This window comes from Oncorhynchus clarkii, chromosome 13 (genome assembly GCF_045791955.1).
Source record: "Oncorhynchus clarkii lewisi isolate Uvic-CL-2024 chromosome 13, UVic_Ocla_1.0, whole genome shotgun sequence".
NCBI lineage: Eukaryota > Metazoa > Chordata > Actinopteri > Salmoniformes > Salmonidae > Oncorhynchus > Oncorhynchus clarkii.
Window position 1 is genome coordinate 29412579 of NC_092159.1, and position 24968 is coordinate 29437546.

The 24968-nt window shown below is 44.3% G+C and overlaps 1 protein-coding gene across 2 annotated transcripts; it reads right to left on the bottom strand.

The window, feature by feature from the left end:
* Window positions 1–12117: 12117 nt before the first annotated feature.
* On the bottom strand, window positions 12118–24397 carry LOC139424742 (zinc finger protein ZFP2-like). Of its 2 annotated transcripts, XM_071176855.1 has the most exons (3): window positions 24130–24397; window positions 13424–14024; window positions 12118–12919 (listed from the first exon to the last, which is right to left on the bottom strand). In XM_071176855.1, exons 1-3 carry the CDS (start codon window positions 24395–24397, stop codon window positions 12643–12645), a joined length of 1146 nt encoding a protein of 381 aa, XP_071032956.1. In that variant the 3' UTR covers window positions 12118–12642. The 2 variants fall into 2 exon arrangements, with proteins under 2 accessions (XP_071032956.1, XP_071032955.1); XM_071176854.1 differs by having other exon boundaries at window positions 12118–14024.
* Between the last annotated feature and the right edge of the window lie 571 nt (window positions 24398–24968).

A 24968-nucleotide genomic window follows, 5' to 3' on the forward strand; every position in this document is an offset into this window, starting at 1 on the left:
AATCAACAACAAGTGGGACACAATCATGAAGTGGAACGACATTTATTGGATATTTCAAACTTTTTTAACAAATCAAAAACTGAAAAATTGGGCGTGCAAAATTATTCAGCCCCCTTCACCTGAAATGTTTAACCTAAACCACATACAGCTTTCTCCTTTTGCGCTGTTGACACACAATCGGTATCATACCACTCCTGGTCACTTGAACCGATTCCACTTTACCCAATTCATCCTTCACCATCTTTGAGGCCGTTAACAGGTCACCCACAAAAACATCCTTGCTGATGATTCCCACTCTGACCCTAAACTGCTGTTCATTACCAACTTTAGCCCTTTTCACTCCACTGTTCTTCACCATCGTCCACTCAGTCTCAACAACTGTACTCATGCCAAGAGAATCCCACGATGCTTCCTCCATTGCTCCTCCAGTCATCCCCTGGACTCCCTCGCTCTGTGCTATGAAATATATGAGAGTTTGTGTTCTCAAAGTAGCATCCATATTGTTGTTATTCTATCTATATTGTTCTCATTCCATCTACACTGCTCAAAAAAATAAAGGGAACACTAAAATAACATCCTAGATCTGAATGAATGACATTCTTATTAAATATTTTTTTCTTTACATAGTTGAATGTGCTGACAACAAAATCACACAAATTATCAATGGAAATCAAATTTATCAACCCATGGAGGTCTGGATTTGGAGTCACACTCAAAATTAAAGTGGAAAACCACACTACAGGCTGATCCAACTTTGATGTACTGCCCTTAAAACAAGTCAAAATCAGGCTCAGTAGTGTGTGTGGCCTCCACGTGCCTGTATGACCTCCTTACAACGCCTGGGCATGCTCCTGATGAGGTGGCGGATGGTCTCCTGAGGGATCTCCTCCCAGACCTGGACTAAAGCATCCGCCAACTCCTGGACAGTCTGTGGTGCAACGTGGCGTTGGTGGATGGAGCGAGACATGATGTCCCAGATGTGCTCAATTGGATTCAGGTCTGGGGAACGGGCAGGCCAGTCCATAGCATCAATGCCTTCCTCTTGCAGGAACTGCTGACACACTCCAGCCACATGAGGTCTAGCATTGTCTTGCATTAGAAGGAACCCAGGGCCAACCGCACCAGTATATGGTCTCACAAGGGGTCTGATGATCTCATCTTGGTACCTAATGGCAGTCAGGCTACATCTGGTGAGCACATGGAGGGCAGTGCGGCCCCCCAAAGAAATGCCACCCCACACCATGACTGACCCACCGCCAAACCGGTCATGCTGGAGGATGTTGCAGGCAGCAGAACGTTCTCCATGGCGTCTCCAGACTCTGTCACGTACTCTGTGTGAACCTGCTTTCATCTGTGAAGAGCACAGGGTGCCAGTGTGGAAGTTGCCAATCTTGGTGTTCTCTGGCAAATGCCAAACGTCCTGCACGGTGTTGGGCTGAAAGCACAACCCCCATCTGTGGACGTCGGGCCCTCATACCACCCTCATGGAGTCTGTTTCTGACCATTTGAGCAGACACATGCACATTTGTGGCCTGCTGGAGGTCATTTTGCAGGGCTCTGGCAGTGCTCCTCCTGCTCTGTTAGAAATATTATGAATAAACAATATCCCCATTTCAAATAGAACTGTAACTAAGTAAACTTATACTCTGTTTTATTATATCTGATTAACAATATGAGTACATAATAAGGGATTGTGTGACACGGACAAGGAGTAAAACATAATGGCTACGCTGATGGCATCACCTTTTTACAGTAGATTTTTGCTGTTGTGGGCCTTAAACCACCTGTCCGACTTTTTGTTCACACAGGAGAGAGACGTGACTATTGTGGATCGTCTGGGGGGCCTAAACAACCTCATGAGGCTGACGAGGCAGAGAAGAGTCTCTCCACATCAAAACACTTCAAGAAACACCAGCAAAGACCCACAGGGAAGAAATCTCACTTGTGCAACCTTTCCCACAGTCAGAGCAGATCTTCATCAGAACTTAAAATACACCAGAGAACACACACAGGAGAGAAACCTTATAGCTGTGATCAATGTGACGAGATACTCTGATAAAAGATCTCTGATCAAACATCAGAAAATACATGAAGGAGTTGTTTCATGATATCAATGAAATAATGTCACAATGTAGAATGTTTTAACATTGTAGTATGAGTATTTTAATGGTGTCACAATGTAGAATGTTTTAACATTGTAGTATGAGTATTTTAATGATGTTCTACCTTATTGTTTGCCCTGTTCAATTGATTGCAGCATGATATGGATATTAGCCTCAGGGGAAAATCTAGGCTCTTTCAAACATTCAGCCTGAAGAAAGATGTTTTATTATTCCATGCCTCACCATTAAGTGAAGAATTGCCAATACATATTAACAAAGGGGTGTACATTTGGTTTTGATTTTCATATTTACAAGTTATGTAACATTTAGTAATAATAATTATTTTTGCAACCAGTTGACCATTTTTGGGTACAATTATATTGACATTGTTACTCTGCTTTTAGATATAATTATATTGAAGTTGTTACCCTTCTTTTAGAATATCAAGATTCATGACATTGGGGACTGGGCCCCGATCAAACAACATGCCTATCGAGTGAACCCTGAAAAGAGAGAGAAGCTCCGCAGTGAGGTGGAAAGTTACTACGGATATTGCAGGAGTTTCCTCTTGAAATCAGACATGTCCGTGTTAAGGACAACTTGGTTGCTGATAGTCTCAAGGGTGGGCAGTCAAAAATATTTGCGTTTCGTCAGTGAGTTGCCATGGATCACAATTTATTTTGACTGCATGTTTTTCCGTTTTGGAGATGAGTTTTGTTTGGGCTCATTCCAAGGGGACCAGAGTTCTAGAAGCTAGTGAGTTTTAGGATTCTATAGAAAGAAAGAAAAATGAGAAAAGATACGATTGGATATTATTATTTAGAAATACGTGTTTTTTTCTTGTTTGTAATTGTTGACAGCCAGTAGACACTGTGTTTATATTGGTGAAGGTGAAGCATTGTAGTTGATTATAAGGTAAAATGGAAGTTGTTTTCTGGTGGTGAGCAAACTTGTCCAACAGAAATATAGGATATATTTGTTGTTTTAAGGGGGAAGGTGTTACAGGCTTTGGTTTTTCCATTTATGTTTTGAGGTTGGACTTTAGCACGTCAGCACGTAGGACGCACTGATTGGTGTCACCTCGTTTGTCAGTATGTGTTACACCTGTGCTGGCTTGTCCTTCTCGTTAGTGGGAAGGTGTTTCACCTGAGCTGGTCCAGGTTCTATTTAAAAGTGTCTGGCCCAGTGCTCCAGTTGTCTTGATAGATGTGGAGAGTCAACACCTTTAGTTGCTCCACCTTTTTGGGTTAAAATATGTTTTCATTCCAAGTTGAAGCTTCTTTCTGAAGAGAGCTTATTTTTTAAAATGAATCAATACAAGCAAACAAGATCGGTTCCGGGGATTGGTATGGCAAATACCTTACGATTTGCCTGGACTGAAAATGAGATGGAGCCGTGGAGTAGAGAGACATTTGGAAGGACTATTTTGATGGGATGCCTCAGGATAGAGGTGAAGGAAGTGCTCTGCCTTCAAGGGAACCCGAATGAGAAGGCTTTCGATGTGACGTTTCACAAAGAAGAAAAACACGACGAAGTAATGAAGATGGCAAAGGAAGCGGAGAAAACGGGACCCCTGTGCCATTATGCGGTGACCAGCCTGGCGAAGAACAACTTCAGGGTGGTCACCGTAACCATGTACAATCCGCACGTGAAAGATGAAGAGGTGAGGGCCTTTCTGGGGAGGTACATGGACAATGTCTCCTCAGCGAGGTACCTCAGGGACTCCCTGGGTTTCTGGAACGGGAGAAGAGGGTTCCAGGCGTTACTCAGGGAGTCCCCGAAGAGTGTGGATGGCTACCTCCATCCTCCGGCGATGTTCTCCCTGGGGGCTGACAGGGGAACACTCTACTATGCACGTCAGCCCCCGTTCTGCAGGCGTTGTATGGCCTACGGCCATATCCTGGCCTCGTGCAGCGCCAAGAAATGTCGTTTTTGTGGGTCGGAAGAGCACGAGGCCAAGGAGTGTGACGAGCCCAAGGCTTGCCACGGGTGTGGCTCAAGAGCACACCTGTGGCGTGATTGCCCGGCTCGTCACAGGTCATACGCGTCTGCAGCTGGGGGGGGAGCGGGGGATGGGGGGAGGAAAGAGAGGACGCATGCGGATTGTACGGATGGCACAGGGGAGTGGACGGAGAAGGACGAAGAAGGGAAGAAGGAAGAGGCGAAAAGAAAGAGGAGAGAAGATGGAAAGAAGGAAAAAGAAGGAGAGATTAAAAAGAAGGTGGAAGAACGTGGAGGAGCAGAGAAGAAGGAGAAGGGGACAGTGGGACGAGAAGGAGTGGAAGGAGTGGAAGAGGGAAGGGGGACAGTGACGGAGAAGGAGGGAGGAGTGGATGTGGGAGGGGAGGGGGTGGGAGGGGGGGAGATGGGGGGAAGGAGTGGGGGGACAGCCTGCCAGGCTTCCTCGAGGTCGAAATGAGGGATTTGGTGGAGGGGTTAGTGGGGATGGGACGTTGTGTCTCCCCGCTACCTCCTTCACCAAAGAAGAAAGGGATAAAGAGGGGGAGCTTGGCAGGAAGTGAGAGGGAGGGGGGTGTGGAGGGGGAGGGGGGGGTTAAGAGAGTGGCGGGGGGGGGAGGGGAGGGTAATTTGTCCTCCCGGTTTGCCTCAGCCCCTTGCATTTTAGTGGATGACTCCAGTGAGGGGTCGGTGGGTTGTTTGCTAGAGGGATCCCAACTCCTGTTTGGGGAGATGGGGTCCCCTATATGCAGCCCCGAGGCAAACAGGGAGGGGGGGATGGTGGGTGGGGAGGGAGGACCCAACACACTGCCTGGATCATGGGTTGGGATGGAGGACGGGGGGGCGTCAGGAGAGGAGAGGACGTCCCCGCCGGTGGAGATGGACCAGGGGAGCATCGGGTGAGTCTCCTGGTTTTTCTTTGGGTTTTGGGGTTTTTATTTGTTGTAAATATTTAAATGAATAGTTCTGTTTCTTTTTTTAGTCTAAATGTTAGGGGCTTAAGGGATAATGTTAAAAGGAGGGCGGTTTTTTGTTATTTAGAGGGTGTGGGGTTTGATTTCTGTTTTTTACAGGAGGCTCACCTGAGGGATGGTGGGGATGTGTGTAGATTTAAGAGGGAGTGGGATAAGGGGGAATCTTTTTGGGGCATAGGAGGGGTGCACTCAACAGGAGTAGGGATTTTGTGTGGGCATAGAGAGGTTAAAATAGAGAACACTTTTGTAATAATGCAGGGTAGAGTTTTGGGGATAGATGTTAAGTTTAGAGAAGCTAGATATAGGTTAATTGGGGTGTATGGGCCACAGGTGGCGGCAGACAGGAGGGAGATGGTGGACTGTCTGGCGCCCCTGTGTGTTACAAACAGGCACTTGGTGATAGGAGGAGACTTTAATATAGATTTAGGGTTAGGCGGTGATAGCAGTGCAGGTGCCATCTCTGGGCTAATGGCTTGCCATGGTCTGGTTGATGGTGGCCTGCACACTACTCCGGCAATGGTCGGTCCTACATGGCGCAACTCCAGGGGGGTTGCGCGGAGGCTCGACTACATTTTTGTATCCAGGTCTTTGGGTCAGTTGTCTGGGAGGCTGTTGCCTGTTTTCTTCACGGATCACGACGGGGTGTTCCTGCAGGTGGGGTCGCCAGTCTGCCTCTTCGGTAGGGGGTACTGGAAGTTAGATCGGGATATACTGGAGGAGCAGGCTTTCGTTGATGCATTTTTTTGTTTCTTTCGGAGGCTTGACGGCCTCCGGTCCATGTGCGAGGGGGTGTTAGAGTGGTGGGATTTAGTCAAGGGGAGGATAAGGGTTTTTATAATAGGATATTGTAGAAGGAAAAAAAGGGAGGAAAGGAGGGAGGTGGATCGTATCCAAAGGTTAATTGAACTCGAGTACGAGGCAGGCAACCTCGGCGGGTCGATTGACTGGGAGAGATTCGCAGCCCTAAAGGCGCAGCTCAGGGAGCTGCAGGAGCAGAAGGCTCGAGCTTTCCTGGAGCGTGCGCATAGTGGCTTTCTAGAACATAATGAGACTTGTTCCGCTATGTTCTTTAAGTCGGTTAGGGCCAGACAGAGTAGGAAGGTAATGAAGGGAGTTAGGGAAGAAAATGGTAGTATAGTAAGTAAACCAGAGGAAATGGTCAGGGTGACAACTGATCATTTCCAAGGTTTATTTAAGGAAAGGGAAATAGATGTAGAGCAGGGAAACGTGTTTTTAGAACACTTGTCCCGGCGGTTGCCAGAGGACATTAGAGACGTGATGGAGGCCCAGATTTCACTAGAAGAGGTTGAGAGCGCTCTTAGGAGGATGGGAAAAGGGAAGGTGCCTGGGATGGATGGGCTGCCGGCTGAGTTTTACCTCAAGTTTTGGGGTATACTTGGACCAGTGGTTCTCGAAGTCTTGAAGGCCATCCTTGAGACGGGGGTCCCGGGGGGATCAATGGCTGTTGGTGTGCTGTCACTTCTTTATAAGAAGGGGGAAGCAACTGACCTTGGCAACTGGCGGCCATTGACCATGCTGTGCGTAGATTACAAGATTCTTGCAAAGGTTTTAGCAGACCGGTTGCGCACAGCCCTTCCCTACGTCGTCCACGAGGATCAGACGTGCGGGGTAGAGGGCCGCTCTATAAGATGGAACCTACAGTTGATCAGGGATTCCATCGCTTGGGTTGAAGATAGAGGGCTGCCTTTAATGGTAGCAGCGCTAGATCAGGCGAAAGCTTTTGATCGCGTGAATAGATCTTTTCTATTCAGGGTGTTAGGTAGATTAGGATTTGGGGAGAAGTTTATAGGATGGATCCGTACTTTATATGTCGGAGCGGGGTGTCGAGTTAGTGTAAATAGTCACTTAGGTGACGTTTTTGACCTCTCGTCTGGGGTCAGGCAGGGATGCCCACTCTCGGCTCTCCTCTTCGTTCTGTACATGGAGCCTCTGGGGGCTGCCATTAGGGCAGACACAGGGGTGGAAGGCTTGTTGATCCCTGGAAGCGGTGGGCTGCGTGTTAAGATGACGCAGTACGCCGACGACACTTCCTTGCTGTTGTGCAAGGACTCGTGCCTGACAAGGTCCCTTGCCATCTTTGGGGATTTCACCCGAGCGTCGGGAGCAGTTCTGAACCATGCAAAGTCTTCCGTCAAGTTTTTCGGAAGATGGCGCGGTAGAACGGATGTGCCTGGGGGGTTATCTCTCTGTGAAGGGGCCCTGAGGATTCTCGGGGTTCATTTTGAGACCTCCGGCTCAGCGACGCTAAACTGGAACATGCGTATCGCAGTGGTACAGAGGAAGCTAGCAATGTGGAAGGCTAGGTATTTGTCTTTTATGGGCAAAGTCCTGGTCCTAAAGGTGGATGTGTTGCCGTCTCTTTTGTATGTGGCATACATCTATCCATTGCCGGCTTGTCTGAGGAGGCCTCTAGTGAGGCTTGTGTTTCAGTTTATGTGGAGTGGCAGGTGCGAGTGGGTCGCCAGGGCACGCATGATCTGTCCCATCGGGGAGGGAGGTAGGGGGGTACCACATTTCCCCCTCAAGTTGGACGCCATTTTTGTTTCTTTCTTGTTGACGGAGCTTGCTCGTCCGGTTATACACCCGTCCGGTTACCTCCTGCGGGTGTTCTTCTCGTATAAGGCGAGAAGCGTAATGGTGTGGTCTAACGCGGGTCCTCGGGCGGAACAGCTGCCGTGGCATTTTGGCCATGCGGCCAAGTGGCTGCGTGCGCACCCCGAGGTTGAAGTTGCCCGAGTAGGTTTAGACCACAGGCACCTGTACGATGAGGTCAGGCAGGCAGGGAGTCCTGCGCCTGTAGCGGGCATCTCGTCAGTGGTCTGGGAGGGAGTGCAGGCGCGGGGCCTGGACAACAGGCTCAAGGACCTGAATTGGTTGGGCCTCCATAAGTGCTTGCCGGTACGTGCCATCTTGTACCGGTATAGTTTGGTGCAATCCCCCACCTGTCCAAGATCCTCTTGTGGCAGGGAGGAGACTGTGCGCCATGCCTTTTGGGACTGTGCTATTGCCGGACTAGTCTGGGCTAGGGCACGGGTAATGCTAGGTGTGGTTAGGAGTGATTTTGTTTTGACATGGGCTAGGCTAGAGAGAGGCGTAGGGAGAGCAAAGGGAACGGATAGGGACAGGTTTCTGCTGTGGCTTCTCATGAGTCTCTTTAAAAAGGGACTGTGGGAAGCCAGGCAGAATTTAGTCAAGACAGGGAGAGATTGGGGGGTGGAAGGGATAGTGAGAAGGGTGGAAGGTGATTTGAGGGGGAAGATGAAGAGGGAGGAGAGGAAGTGGGGGAAGCATGCGGCACGGGAGAGGTGGAAAGGGGGTTTAGAGCTGGGAGTGTTAGAGTGAGTTTGGTAAGGGGATAGATTAGGGAAGGAGAGATAGGGAAAGGGTTAGGTATTGGTTAGGTATGACGGGGAGGGACGATGCTCCCCTGAGGTTTGTTTTTGTTTGATGTTTTTGTAAATAGAATTAAGAATGAATGAGAATTATGATTTTGCAATAGTATGAATGGTATTGATTGTAATAAATTATTTTAACCACCTTTTTGGTGTACTTCCTGTCTTTAAGTTTGTTGTGGGTTTTTCTTTTGTTTGCCGCTTCTTGGGCAGATTTAGTGGGTCTCATGGTGGGTGTCTTTTAGGTCCCAGTTGTTGATACTAGTCAACTTTCAGTGGACACTGTGAGCAAAATTGGAAGATTATGTTATTATACTTTTATTGTATCATGGTTGTTTTATGCAACAGAATAGAGGGTTCTTATAAATATTGTGTCTGTGTGTTCTACTGAGGATGGGCTTCTTCGAGGAAACACTGACAGGAGATTTACATTGTCTTTTGGGTGATAAAACCTAAAGAGACCACATTCCAGAGCATGAGTTAATGTTTCTGTACTGTATGTTACCAGGGAGGGATGACCTCAGGTCCAGACCCTGGTCTCTACACAAAGAGTACTGTTTTTAAAGCAGATACTTATAATTCTCAGCAGACAGTATCTTTCATACAAATCTGAACCTTGTGACCCATTCTATACATCTATTGTTGGTCATGTAGGTTGAAAGGAGTGTATCTTGGCTGTAAAAGACCTTTGTACTTTTGTACATCTGGGGGTGATTCATCGACCAGCCATCATTATCGTAGAGACTCAATTGATTCACTTTATATGTGTGTGTTGTATTGACCTGCTCCCTTATAGGTGAATAAAGATTTAGTTTAAGAATAAATCTGACTTGTGTGATAAGTTTGTTTCCTCATTTGATATTAAAGAAATTAACCACATTTGGCGATGGGGATGTTAATTTTCACTTGGTGACCGCTCCTGACGACCCAGGTAAATTATGCACGAGGGATCCCTCAAACATGGGATCTCAGGGAGACCACACTTTGGGAGCGGAGCAGATGGTCCCACCTTTGATCTGAGAGGCAGCGAGCCGAGTGGATACCACATCTCGAACGTAGTTTTTAAAAAAGAAAGAGGTGAGCGAAACACGTAAAGTGGAGTTTTTAGAAAAGCCTTGTAGGCTCTGAGTGTGTATTCCTGTGTGGAAGTGTAAACAGGACCCAGTCAGCTATCTGTGTGAACTGGATGAAAACTAGAATCTGTGTTTACTAGTTAAGACCATTTATGACATAGTAGAAGATACTAAGGTGCACCTGTAATTGTTTTAAACCTGCACCCCATTTTAGAAGTATTGAAAGATGTGAATGTATGAGTTACATTATCCTAGGAACTAACCATGACATAGAAATGTGAAAATATTCCTGCAGATAAAAATATTGTTGTAAAACAACTAATTGACTAGGTATGTTTGAAAATAGCATTGTGTGACTGTGATATGAGAGTTGTGTGAATGTGGAAAGGAGTCTTAATCTGACGTTTGGATAGTAACATTTAGAAATATGCTTAATCAGATGATTGAAATTTGGATAATAAGCGGGATGATATTTTAGAAAGCAGCGGAAGGTCTATAGTTCCTGGGAGGCTTGATTTTCCAGTGGTCCCTGGGAAGTTAGTGAACCGTTGGTCATTGTCCGGGAAACAAAAGTTTATTCTTTTGTTCTGCTGGGAGAATGTTTGGAGAGCTGCTTTGTAGCTGCGGAGAGTCCTTGAAAAAGCAAATGGAATGGTTGTCGTGAGTAGCTGAGAATTTCTTACGCTTTATATGGATTCTATGAAAATATGATGAATTGTATGTGTGTATAATGATTACTAGTGTCATGACGTTGGCCTGGGGGTTAGGTTTACCCCCCCCCCCCCATTTTCCTCTCTCTAACCTACTGAGGTTACATTTTTTTTTAAAAACTTGGTTAACATAGACATTCTGGGAACGTCAGAATGTTGGGGGAAATTAACTATATTCTGGTAATCCGAACAATTGAACATATGCAATGGCACTTAATGAATATGATGTCAGTTCGGTTGTCATCTAAGACATTCTCATCAATGATAAGATGGCAAACTCTACAGTGGAAAGTCTACACATCAGAGTTATCGGATTCACATGGAATTGTTGTTCAATTTAAATGTTTGAATATGAAATTATTTGTGACGGGATGAAATGTGATTTTAGCTTCTAAAATTTGAAAAGTGGGTTTTCATCACTCAGTGGCCCACCTCTGTGAAGGGAAATGGGCTGTACAACTTCTCCCTTCCTATATAAAACCTTGACGACAACAGAACTTCCTGTTCCGGGTACATTAGGACGACTGTCCGATGTCAGAATGGTTCAGATAACTACAGAATGAAGCCCAACTCAGTGTGAGCTTTGGTTGTGAATGGTATGAACTTTTTTATTCACTACAGAAGTGATACCTGTTAGCCATTGAGTTAGCAACAGCAGCTAAAAACGTGGGCTAGGAAAGAACAGACAGAGTATTCCGTCTACCACCCAACGACGACACTACAACGTTTCCCGTTCACCACCAGAGACACTCTTCAAAGGACAAATGACTCTGTTGGGCAACACGGCCATCCATCTACAACCAACCCATCAAAGCGCAGCTCAGAGTAAATATTTATTGCATTTTCCTTTTCCAAATGGGCGGGGTAATTAAGAATGCATAAGATACTGTATTTACGATAGAGTAGCTGCCTACTTCTCGATAGAGACATCGTTTCTCCGTCTTCCCGCTCTTTCACTCAAACTCAATCCCCTTTTCTTTGTGTAACCAGCTGTCATATCTGTTCCGTCCGCTAGGGACGTTTTCCTTTATGACGTAATTTGTAATCAAGTTATGATTAATTGTGTGTATGTGAATTCTGTGTGATTAGTTAGTTATTTAGTAAATAATTAGACACAATTTTAGAGTGAAGCAAGATGGCTGACTAGCTGTTGATGTTGAAGAAGCGTTTTGTCCACTAGATTATACGTCACAGTGGCAGAATCACCTGAAAGACGCACATCGCCATCTGCTGACTGGAGTTGGTATCGCAGCTGAGAAAATACTTTCAGACAAATAGCTACAAAGCGACTGCCCCTAAAAACCAATGACTCCCTTTGAAAACGGGCAATTTGGAATCAGAAACATTTATTAACGTGTAAAAATGTACTACAAAGTGTAGCTAAAGAGAATAACTTTGGTCATACCCACTCAGCCCGTGATGTCGAATTATGGGCGATATCAGGTCTGTCTGTTGTGGCTGCCATTTCGCCCCAAAATAGTCATCCCAAATTGGGCTGTGTATAACTATGTAAATGTCTCTTGGACAAGGTGACTCTAAAAAGAAAAGGTTACTGGTGTATCCTTTAGGGGTTCTTCAAATTGAAACTGTGGGGGAACCCATTAAAATGGTTCCTCAAAGAACCTTTTGGGGTTAATTTTTTTAAACTCCCTGTCCACCCTCCCTCCATTATAACAATATTGACTTTAAAAAAAGTTTATTTAGTGGCACAACAAATGTGAATTGATATTTACAAAGCAATTGACCAAACAAAACACATTACAACATTTCTGCAGACATGTCAGACCATAATAAATAATACATTTACTTTGTATAGTGCTTTTAATGACATTTAAACATTTTTGAAATAATGATGTACAATAAAAACAAATTTAAAAAGAATCATAGGTAAACTAACAATATTGTAGACTTGATGCTAAATGCAGATTTTTCAGCTTGTGTGTATATCATATCCACTTAGTTATGTTAGGAAGTTTGCCATCTTTATGACCGACCCTGGTAACTTCACCCCAAAACACAGTAACTTAGGAACATAAGTGTTTTTCTGACATTTTTGAGAAATTTAAGAAAAATAAATAAATGCAGAGCCCCATGTCCCATGGTGACGTCCTCGAGGACGTGGATGTTCTCCCCATCAAAGGCCAGCAGGATTTCACTCTCCTGGTGAAATAGCGTTTTGGGTTCTACATTGTGACATTAAAATACTCCTACTGCAATGTCAATACATTCTACATTGTGACATTAATATCATGAAACAACTCCATGTATGTATTTTCTGATATTTGATCAGAGATTTTTTATCAGATTATCTCTGGTTACAGCTAAGAGGTTTTTCTAATGTATGTGTTCTCTTGTGTACTGCCAGATTGACCAAAACTCTTCCCACATTGATCACAGCTATAAGATGTCTCTCATGTGTGTGTTCTCTGGTGTTGAGTCAGCTTGCTAGATGAAACAAAACTCTTCCCACATTGACCACAGCTATAAGGTTTCTCTCCTGTGTGTGTTCTCTTGTGTAGAGTAAGAGTGCCAGATTGACCAAAACTCTTCCCACATTGATCACAGCTATAAGGTTTTTCTCCTGTGTGTGTTCTCTGGTGTTGAGTCAGCTTGCTAGATGAAACAAAACTCTTCCCACATTGATCACAGCTATAAGGTTTCTCTCCTGTGTGTATTCTCTGGTGCACTGTCAGATCACCAGAATTACTGCAACTCTTCCCACATTGACCACAGCTATAAGGTTTCTCTCCTGTGTGTGTTCTCTGGTGCACTGTCAGATCACCAGAATTACTAAAACTCTTCCCACATTGACCACAACTATAAGGTTTCTCTCCTGTGTGTGTTCTCTGGTGTAATGTCAGACAGCTAGATGTAACAAAACTCTTGCCACATTGATCACAGATATATGGTTTCTCTCCTGTGTGTATTCTCTGATGTAGAGTCAGATAGCCAGATGTGGTAAAACTCTTCCCACATTGATCACAGCTATAAGATTTCTCTCCTGTGTGTGTTCTCTGGTGTAATGTCAGAGAGCTAGATGTAACAAAACTCTTCCCACATTGATCACAGCTATAAGATTTCTCTCCTGTGTGTGTTCTCTGGTGTAATGTCAGAGAGCTAGATGTAAAAAAACTCTTCCCACATTGACCACAGCTATAAGGTTTCTCTCCTGTGTGTGTTCTCTGGTGTAATGTCAGCTGGTCAGATCGAACAAAACTCTTCCCACATTGACCACAGCTATAAGGTTTATCTCCTGTGTGTATTCTCTGATGTAGAGTCAGATAGCCAGATGTAGTAAAACTCTTCTCACATTGATCACAGCTATAAGGTTTCTCTCCTGTGTGTGTTCTCTGGTGTTGAGTCAGCTTGCTAGATTTAACAAAACTCTTCCCACATTGACCACAGCTATAAGGTTTCTCTCCTGTGTGTGTTCTCTGATGGAGAGTCAGAGAGCCAGATGTCGTAAAACTCTTCCCACATTGATCACAACTATAAGGTTTCTCTCCTGTGTGTATTCTCTGGTGCACTGTCAGACTTCCAGATTGTCTAAAACTCTTCCCACATTGACCACAGCTATAAGATTTCTCTCCTGTGTGTGTTCTCTGATGAATTTTAATGCCTGATGGGGAGGTGAATCTCTTCCCACAGTCAGAGCAGCAGTGAATTCTCCTCCCTGTGGGTCTCTGCTGGTGTTTCTTGAGGTGTTCTGATCTGGAGAGACTCTTCTCTACCTTGTCAGCATCATGAGGTTGTTGAGGCTCCTCAGAGGATCCACGATAGTCCCGTCTATCTCCTGTGTGAACAACAAAGTCAGACAGATGGTTAAAGGCCCACAAACAGCGGTAATCCACGGTAAAAGGTGATACCAACAGCGTAGTCATGATGTTGTACAACAATTGACGTCTGTAATTAATGTTAAAATTATTTGACAATTGTCTTAAAATGAGCAAGAATAGTAACATTTTGTCTTGTTTTCCCATTAGTAGTAACATTGATGATTGTAGACTAGAAATAAGTTATTCATGTTGTTGAAATCCTAAGCAGTGTGCCAGACGACTTTTGGTCTCCAATATAGGCCCCTTTCTGTGGTTAATAAAATTGCAAGACGAGGGCGATGAGCACACAAGTTGATTGCAGAAACACCTCCCTGCTAATGAGGAAACCGATAGTTATGGATGTAGTAAAGCTGCCAGGAGCAAAAATGGTGAGCAAAGATTATAGTTTTTCACAATGTATTCTGAATGTGAATGGGGGAAAATGCAGGGGAGTAACCTCCATTTCCAGGTTGCTTATGAGTACATTTCACACTACTTTGGATTATAATTGTGAGGCTCGTTTGAATGTCCTGCTTAATATAATGTTTGCTACAGTATTAAGAATTATGTGTAATTATTGAAGAACCGCATTAATGACAGTATACATTTGGGTGTTGCTAATAAAATTAAGACTTTTTTTGTATTTCACCTTCATTTAACCAGGTAGGCCAGTCGAGAACAAGTTCTCATTTACAACTGCAACCTGGCCAAGAAAAAGCAAAGCAGTGCGACAAAAAAACAACAGTTACACTTGGGATAAACAAACGTACAGTCAATAACACAATAGAAAGGCTATATACAGTGTGTGCAAATAGAGTAAGAAGGTAAGGCAATAAATAGGCCATAGTAGTGAAGTAATTACAAATTAACACTGGAGTGATGGAGGTACAGAAGATGATGTGCAAGTAGAAATACTGGTGTGCAAAAGAGCAAAAAAAGTCAAAAACATGGATGAGGTAGGCAGTTGGATGGGCTATTTACAGATGGGCTGTGCACAGCTGCAGCGATCGGTAAGCTGCTCAGATAGCTGATGCTTAAAGTTAGTGAGGGAGAATCTCCAGCTTCAGTGATTTTTACAATTCGTTCCGTTCATTGGCAGCAGAAAACTGGAAGGAAAGGCGACCAAAGTAGGTGTTGGCTTTGGGGATGACCAGTGAGAGATACATCCTGGAGCACGTGCTATGGGTGGGTGTTGCTATGGTGACCATTGAGCTGAGTTAAGGTGGCCTAGCAAAGACTTATAGATCACCTGGAGCCAGTGGGTTTGGAGACGAATATGTAGCGAGGGCCAGCCGACGAGAGAAGTGGTACATGAAGCTTTGGTGACAAAACGGATGGCACTGTGATAAACTGCATCCAGTTTGCTGTGTATAGTGTTGGAGGCTATTTTGAAAATGACATCACTGAAGTCAAGGATCGGTAGGATAGTCAGTTTTGCGAGGGTATGTTCGGCAGCGTGAGTGAAGGAGGCTTTGTTGCAAAATAGGAAGCCAATTCTAGATTGGAAATGCCTAATATTAGTCTGGAAGGAGAGTTTACAGTCTAGCAAGACACCTAGGTATTTATAGTTGTCCACATATTCTAAGTCAGAACCGTCCAGAGTAGTGATGCTGTACGGGCAAAGATTGGTTGAAAAGGATACATTTAGATTTACTAGCGTTTAAGAGCAGTTGGAGGCCACGGAAGGAGTGTTGTAATGGCATTGAAGCTCGTTTGGAGGTTTGTTAACCTTTTTGGGATAGGGGGCAGCATTTTCACTTTTGGATGAATAGCGTGCTCAGAGTGAACTGCCTCCTACTCTGTCCCAGATGCTAATATATGCATATTACTATTAGTATTGGATAGAAAAAACATTGAAGTTTCTAAAACTGTTTGAAATATGTCTGTGAGTATAGCAAAAACCTGAGAAAAATCCAACCAGGAAGTGGGACATCTGAGGTTTGTAGTTTTACAAACCTCAATACACATTCAAATCAAATCAAATTTTATTTGTCACATACACATGGTTAGCAGATGTTAATGCGAGTGTAGCGAAATGCTTGTGCTTCTAGTTCCGACAATGCAGTAATAACAAGTAATCTAACTAACAATTCCAAAACTACTGTCTTGTACACAGTGTAAGGGGATAAAGAATATGTACATAAGGATATATGAATGAGTGATGGTACAGAGCAGCATAGGCAAGATACAGTAGATGGTATCGAGTACAGTATATACATATGAGATGAGTATGTAAACAAAGTGGCATAGTTAAAGTGGCTAGTGATACATGTATTACATAAGGATACAGTCGATGATATAGAGTACAGTATATACGTATGCATATGAGATGAATAATGTAGGGTAAGTAACATTATATAAGGTAGCATTGTTTAAAGTGGCTAGTGATATATTTACATCATTTCCCATCAATTCCCATTATTAAAGTGGCTGGAGTTGAGTCAGTGTCAGTGTGTTGGCAGCAGCCACTCAATGTTAGTGGTGGCTGTTTAACAGTCTGATGGCCTTGAGATAGTCTCTCGGTCCCAGCTTTGATGCACCTGTACTGACCTCGCCTTCTGGATGATAGCGGGGTAAACAGGCAGTGGCTCGGGTGGTTGATGTCCTTGATGATCTTTATGGCCTTCCTGTGACATCGGGTGGTATAGGTGTCCTGGAGGGCAGGTAGTTTTCCCCCGGTGATGCGTTGTGCAGACCTCACTACCCTCTGGAGAGCCTTACGGTTGAGGGCGGAGCAGTTGCCGTACCAGGCGGTGATACAGCCCGCCAGGATGCTCTCGATTGTGCATCTGTAGAAGTTTGTGAGTGCTTTTGGTGACAAGCCGAATTTCTTCAGCCTCCTGAGGTTGAAGAGGCGCTGCTGCGCCTTCTTCACAATGCTGTCTGTGTGAGTGGACCAATTCAGTTTGTCTGTGATGTGTATGCCGAGGAACTTAAAACTTGCTACCCTCTCCACTACTGTTCCATCGATGTGGATAGGGGGGTGTTCCCTCTGCTGTTTCCTGAAGTCCACAATCATCTCCTTAGTTTTGTTGACGTTGAGTGTGAGGTTATTTTCCTGACACCACACTCCGAGGGCCCTCACCTCCTCCCTGTAGGCCGTCTCGTCGTTGTTGGTAATCAAGCCTACCACTGTTGTGTCGTCCGCAAACTTGATGATTGAGTTGGAGGCGTGCGTGGACCACGCAGTCGTGGGTGAACAGGGAGTACAGGAGAGGGCTCAGAACGCACCCTTGTGGGGCCCCAGTGTTGAGGATCAGCGGGGAGGAGATGTTGTTGCCTACCCTCACCACCTGGGGGCGGCCCGTCAGGAAGTCCAGTACCCAGTTGCACAGGGCGGGGTCGAGACCCAGGGTCTCGAGCTTGATGACGAGCTTGGAGGGTACTATGGTGTTGAATGCCGAGCTGTAGTCGAGATATGGATAAAGTTGCACTTCCTACGGCTTCCACTAGATGTCAACCGTCTTTAGAAACTTGAATGAGGCTTCTACTGCTACAGAGTAGCAGGCAGTTTACTCTGGGCACCTTATTCATCCAAGCTACTCAATGCTGCCCCCCTGTCACCAAGAAGTTAACAGTGTCCAAAGAAGGGCCAGATGTATACAGAATGGTGTCATCTGCGTAAAGGTGGATCAAGGAATCACCCGCAGCAACATCGTTGGTATATACAGAGAAAAGAGTCGGCCCGAGAATTGAACCCTGTGGTACCCCCATAGAGACTGCCAGAGGTCCGTACAACAAGACCTCCGATTTGACACACTCTTTCTGAGAAGTAGTTGGTGAACCAGACGAGTCAGTCATTTGAGAAACCAAGGCTGTTGAGTCTGCCGATAAGAATACGGTGATTGACAGAGTCGAAAGCCTTGGCCAGGTCGATGAAGACAGCGACACAGTATTGTCTCTGATCGATGGCGGTTATGATATCGTTTAGGACCTTGAGCGTGGCTGAGGTGCACCCGTGACCAGCTCGGAAACAGGATTGCACAGCGGAGAAGGTACGGTGGGATTCAAAATGGTCAGTGATCTGTTTGTTAACTTGGCTTTTGAAGACTTTAGAAAGGCAGGGCAGGATGGATATAGGTCTGTAACAGTTTGGGTCTAGAGTGTCACCCCCTTTGAAGAGGGGGATGACCGCGGAAGTGTTCCAATCTTTAGGAATCTCAGACGATAAGAAAGAGAGGTTGAACAGACTAGTAATAGGGGTTGCCACAATGGCGGCGGATAATTTTAGAAAGAGAGGGTCCAGATTGTCTAGCCCAGCGGATTTGTACGGGTACAGGTTTTGCAACTCTTTCAGAACATCAGCTATCTGGATTTGGGTGAAGGAGAAGCTGGGGCAAGTAGCTGCGGGGGTTGGGGAGCTGTGGCAGCCAGGAGGAAACATGGCCAGCCATATAGAAATGCTTGTTGAAATTCTCAATTATCATGGAGTTATCGGTGGTAACAGTGTTTCATAGCCTCAGTGCAGTGGGCAGCTGGGATGAGGTGCTCTTATTCTCCATGGACTTTACAGTGTCCCAAAACTTTTTGGAGTTGGAGCTAAATTTCTGTTTGAAAAAGCTAGCTTTTGCTTACCTAACTGACTGTGTATTGGGGAGGTTCATATGGTGTCCAGGGCACAGCTGGGAGCTGAGGGGGTTCTGTAAACAGGCGGCAACAGTGCAATACTTATTTCTGGAGAGATTCATTTTTTTAATTAGAAGCTCGAACTGTTTAGGCTTAGACCTGGAAACTATTATAGAACTATGCAGGCCATCTCTGCATTAGATAGCAACTCCTCCCCCTTTGGCAGTTCTACCTTGATGGAAAATGTTGTAGTTGGGGATGGAAATTTCAGAATTTTTGGTGACCTTCCAAAGCCAGGATTCAGACACGTCAAGGACATCAAGGTTGGTGGAGTGTGCTAAAGCAGTGAGTAAAACAAACTTAGGGAGGAGGCTTCTGATGTTAACATGCATGAAACCAAGACTTTTACGGTTACAGAAGTCAACAAAGGAGAGAGCCTGGGGACACGCAGGGCCTGGGTTAACCTCTATATCACCAGAGGAACAGAGGAGTAGGATGAGGGTACGGCTAAAGGCTATCGGAACTGGTCGTCTAGTGCGTTGGGAACAAAGAATAAAAGGAGCAGATTTCTGGGCGTGGTAGGATAGATTCAAGGCATAATGTACAGACAGGGGTATGGTAGGTTGCGGGTACAGTGGAGGTAAACCTAGGCATTGAGTGACGATAAGAGAGGTTGCATCTCTGGAGGCACTAGTTATGCTAGGTGAGGTCACCGCATGTGGGGGAAGTGGGGCAAAAGAGTTCTCTGAGGCATGATGAGTGAAACTAGGGGCTCCACAGTAAAATAAAACAATGATAACTACCCTAAACAACAGTATACAAGGCATATTGACATTAGAGAGGCATAAAGCAATGACAGGTGTTGATTGGGAGAGCTAGCTAAGACAACAGTAAATCAGCTAAGACAACAACAGGTAAAATGGCAATGAATGGGCAGAGAGGGTCAGTTAACTACACACAGGGCCTGAGTTTGAGGCTGGGGCCGACAGATAAACAAAATGAACTAAATGGAGTACCGTGATTAATGAACAGTCCAGCAGGCATCAGCTATGTAGCCAAGTGATCATAGGGTCATATCGCGCTGTGTAGACTGGCATGTATTATCCAGGCTAAAAGAGGCTGGTGTCTGAGCTAAAAATGTAAAGGCCGCTAGCAGTGGCTAACAATGACTAAATAGCTAGTAGCTGGTTAGCTTCTGATGGCTAGCTTCTGTTGGAGGTTCTAGCTATGAGGTCGGAAAATTGCAGATTCGTATCACATTGGGTGAGGCGGGTTGCCGGAAGGTATAATTAATTTAAACATGGAAAAAGAGATTTAAATATTTTGCAATATATACAAAAAATGACAACAAAAAAAACAACATTTACAACAACAAACACGTCTTACTGCTACGCCAACTTGGATTTAGCAAACACTAAAATGATTTAGTATTTATGTCCCCACAAACTGTTTTCCCAGCGTAACATAAGGAGCCACTAAATGATACATAGTTTAAGTGCATTTCAGAATACAAAAAAAATGTCCAACAGCAAGATCCGTATTTAAGTTGAAGTTCATCATATGACAAGCGTAACGTTATGACTATAACTACTGTTCACTGAAGCAGGGAAACTAGGTACAACATTCTATTAAATTCACGCCTCGCTCGGGTTTATTCCTTAAAAGTAATACGGCTCTTCACCGACCCAGGAAGGGGCGGGGCCAAACAGGTGTTGCACCTCGTTTCCCTCCTTCAGGGAACAGTAATTATAGTGTTGGGTTCTAATCTTTCAGAGTAAATAACTCATGGACACTAGAGAAGATTAACCAAGTTCAATTCTTCCCAAAGGGTTGTTACAGCTGTAATTCAGACAAAAACATGTTCTCACCATCACAAGTATATATACCCCACTTTGGACACTCCTCCTTCTCTCCAATCCTTACATCTTCTGGGTCGACAGGAAGAGGGTAACAGGACACTAAACCCTTATTACTCCCTTCAGGGGATCTGACCTGACCTCAAACCCTCCTTCGCCTAATCCACAGATGTCCATCCTCTTCCCCTAAACCAATCCTGTGATCTCCTCCCGTCCACCCAGCACATTCCACAGCCACTCTGTCTTTCTACAGATCTCACTCATTTATATACTCTACGTCTGATCTATCATGTCTTTAATATCTCAATGTTCAAAGTTTAGAATCCAACAATAGTCATAAAGTTACACTCCCTTTCAGTCAGTCAACTTCGGTAAAACATACTATGGGAAAATACAATCATTCCCCATGCCGACCTAAACGAATACTAAATGAAACGGCCCCTGGCAGACCACCCAGACCTGACCCGGCAAGATGCGTCAGTTTTGTCAATTTATTAATTGTGTTTTGTTTGAAACACTCCTGTCAATGTTGAGTTAAGATGCACATCTAATTACACATATAGTAGTAGGACTGGTCTACCTGGCCTGCACGCAAATGTAGGCCTATAAATGTGCCCATTTTGGGGATGTCTGATAGTATTTCTCATTGTCTTAACGCACCACCACTAATGAGTTCTGGAGCTTCTCAAAGTAATGCTTTATTCACCTCAAACAGCAAAAAAACAAAGTCTAATCAGAATCAATTGCAAATGAGAATAGTTCCTCAAAGTATTTGAAAAATATTTCCAGCTCTCGCACTTTCGATATCCACTCGGCACAAAAGGGAAAAACGTAATACGCGGATCCAGTGGAAATGTCAAAATACCTGACTTACTTCTTATCCCTTTCACAAATAGCCTACAGCTATAGGTGTCAGCTGTCAGGTTGCTGACTGCTGGCTGCTGGTGTAGTCTATTACCAGAAACTATAGGAGCATAACGACTGCTGGTGTAGCCTATTACCAGAAACTATAGGAGCATAACGACTGCTGGTGTAGCCTATTACCAGAAACTTTTGGAGCATAACGACTGCTGGTGTAGCCTATTACCAGAAACTTTAGAGGCATAACATCAGAATTTACAAAGGCCAGCAGCAGCGGGAGGAGTAGGCTAAGGAAGAGTTTTTTTTCTGATGGCTACCTTGTTTCAGAGGGGTGTCATCAATAGACCATAATGACAAAGTGAAAATAGGTTAAAAAAACAGAAATACCTTATTTACATAAGTATTCAGACCCTTTGCTATGAGACTCAAAATTGCTTTCAGGTGCATCTTGTTTTCATTAATCATCCTTGAGATGTATCTACAACTTGTTTGGAGTCCACCTGTGGTACATTCAATTGATTGGACATGATTTGGAAAGGCACACACGTGTCTATATAAGGTCCCACAGGTGTCAGAGCAAAAACCAAGCAATGAGGTCGAAGGAATTGTCCTTAGAGCTCTGAGACAAGATTGTGTCGAGGCACAATCTGGGGAAGGGTTACGAAAAAACAAAAACAAATCTGCAGCATTGAAGGTCCCTAAGAACACAGTGGCCTCCATCATTCTTAAATGGATGATGTTTGGAGCCACCAAAACTCTTCCAAGAGCTGGCCGTCCAGCAGAACTGAGCAATCGGTGGAGAAGGGCCTTCATCGGGGAAGGGAACAAGAACCCGATGGTCACTCTGACAGAGCTACAGATTTCCTCTGTGGAGATGAGAGAACCTTCCGGAAGGACAACCATCTCTGCAACACTCCACCGATCAGGTCTTTATGGAAGAGTGGGCAGACGGAATCCACCCCACAGTAAAAGGCACATGACAGCCAGCTTGGAGGTTGCCAAAAGGCATTCAGGCCAAAGAGTTCAATCTTGGTTTCATCAGACCAGACAATCTTGTTTCTCGTGGTCTGAGAGTCCTTTAGGTGCCTTTTTGGCAAACTCCAAGCGGGCTGTCAGGTGCCTTTTACTGAGTTATAGAAGTATGGACAAATATTTTTTGTTGATAATTCCATGGGTCTTACAGTACAAAATCAAATAGCAAAATGATCCTTAGTATAACCTTCTTAAAACAGTACAATACAGGGGAAGCCCTTCATGTTGTTTAAACCTTCTTAAAACAATTCCATATAGCTTAGAAGAACCTCCCCCTCAGACAGGGCTTTAGACTGTAATGGGTTAAAACTATCTGAGACTTACATTACTCTGAGGCTAGTTATCCTGGGATCGTACATCTTACATTACTAAGGGCTCTCGGAGGAGGACCTGAGCCCTAGGACCATGCCTCAGGACTACCTGGCATGATGACTCCTTGCTGTCCCCAGTCCACCTGGCCGTGCTGCTGCTCCAACTGTTCTGCCTTATTATTATTTGACCATGCTGGTCATTTATGAACATTTGAACATCTTGGCCATGTTCTGTTATAATCTCCACCCGGCACAGACAGAAGAGGACTGGCCACCCCACATAGCCTGGTTCCTCTCTAGGTTTCTTCCTAGGGTTTGGCCTTTCTAGGGAGTTTTTCCTAGCCACCGTGCTTCTACACCTGCATTGCTTGCTGTTTGGGGTTTTAGGCTGGGTTTCTGTACAGCACTTTGAGATATCAGCTGATGTACAAAGGGCTATATAAATAGATTTGATTTGAAGACTAGTTATCATGGGGAATAGTTTTAATACATTTGCAAAAAATCTAAAACCTGTTTTTACTTTGGCATTATGGGGTATTGTGTGTAGATTGATGAGGGGGAAAAAGTATAATATAATACATTTTATAATAATGTGATGCACCGATATTACATATCCCACATGTGGATAGGGAGACACAAATTACCATTATTATGGAAAATATTCATTTAAAATCCAGGAATTTAACAACTTTAGCTTTCTAGGACATGCCAGTAGGTTGTATCCATGCCAGTAGGTTGTATCCATGCCAGTAGGTTGTATCCAAGTGCAAACAATTATCAACCCAACTTGGAAAATGTTGAATTTGGTCAACAACAAAATTAATGGCTTATTTGCTACGCGAGGTTTACTTGATCTAACAGAAGTTTCGTAATGATTAAGTTGTTAAGTGGACACGTGACATACCGACAACTTTGATAAAAACACTACAGGAGTTGTCTCCAGATCGCTATGCATATTCATGATAGTAGCTTAGCATCTCTCAATTGAACACAGGCGGTGGACGTCAACAACCCTTAAGGAATATAAACAATAGTTTACAATAATAAGATGTATTCACCAATCCAAAGAAAGGATAAGCGGGAGCTAGACAACCCGCAGTGCCGCTTTGTGGACAACGACTCCCCTTGTTAGAGAGGAGAGACATCTTGTCAGTATATCCATAATCTTTGGTGTAGTCAACCCAACTCTCAAATGGCACTACTGGGGGGCTCGGTGTGTATTAAATCATCACTACATGCCGTGCCCCCCAGTCTGCGGTCAGCAGATAGGCCCTTCTCAAATATATATGTTAAGCCACTTTTTTGGAAACAGAACGGAGAAAACAAGGGGTAGCTTGCCCTCTACGTCGTCTGATTTTAGACATATCAGTCATCATCCCAGGGCCCTCCGTTGAAGAGGTATTGACGAGCCAACTCCGAAAATACAAAGTTAAAAACCAATTTAAGGCGATACTTACTGGTGTGAATCAGATCTATCTCCACCTCTTCATCTTTCAATGTGACAGTAATCTCCCCATCCTTCACTCCAAAAACAGCATCTTCCTCTTCTTTCACTGAAACGTCTTTCTCTTCTTCCACTGAAACAGCCTCACCCTCCACTTGTTTTACTGTGACATCCTCCTCTTCCTCCTCCTCTTTCACGACAATGTTCAACCAAAGACCCTCTTTCTCCGTCCAGCATTTCCCCTCTTCTTTAACAGGAGGGGAGTAGTTTAGGGAGCTCATGGTCTGGGATGTTAGCTAGCTATCCTTAGCGACTAGAGCTAACTTAACCAGCCAGCTACTATAGCTGACTAATAGAAAATAACGTAATATTAAATTAAATAGGTTAACAAGTAGATACGACAGAAGTGTGTCTAAAAAACAGTAGCTAATATAGACCGAATAGGTATAAATAGCTTGAATCTTTCGGCTATGTTGGCTAGCAAGCTACGGAGGTGGTTGACGAGCTGTTTCTGAAGAACCGTCCACTAGATTATACGTCACGCTGGCAGCGTCGCATGAAAGACGCACATCGCCGTCTGCTGACTGGAGGGGAAACGCAGCTAAGGATCATATTTTATTTTCAGACAAAGATTATTTGTAAATGGATTTAATTAAATAATACTATTATATTGAGACATACAAAATACTTGAATGTGTGGATTGATTAGTGCGAATAAAACAATGTTTTCTACAGCACATTTAAGGCAGTTTCTAAATCTAAATAAGTAGCGAGCTACTGTAGGTCTAGTGCTCCTACATGGTGTAACAATACATCAGGTAGATGTATATAATGAACAGACTCTCTACTGCT

Bases quoted from the DNA above. Each gene is read 5' to 3' on its own strand.
- LOC139424742 (XM_071176854.1), bottom strand. From the start codon at position 24,397: ATGAGCTCCCTAAACTACTCCCCTCCTGTTAAAGAAGAGGGGAAATGC. The intron at 14,025-24,129 runs GTAAGTATCGCC...TTGTTCACACAG, and splicing joins GATAGATCTGATTCACACCA to GAGATAGACGGGACTATCGT.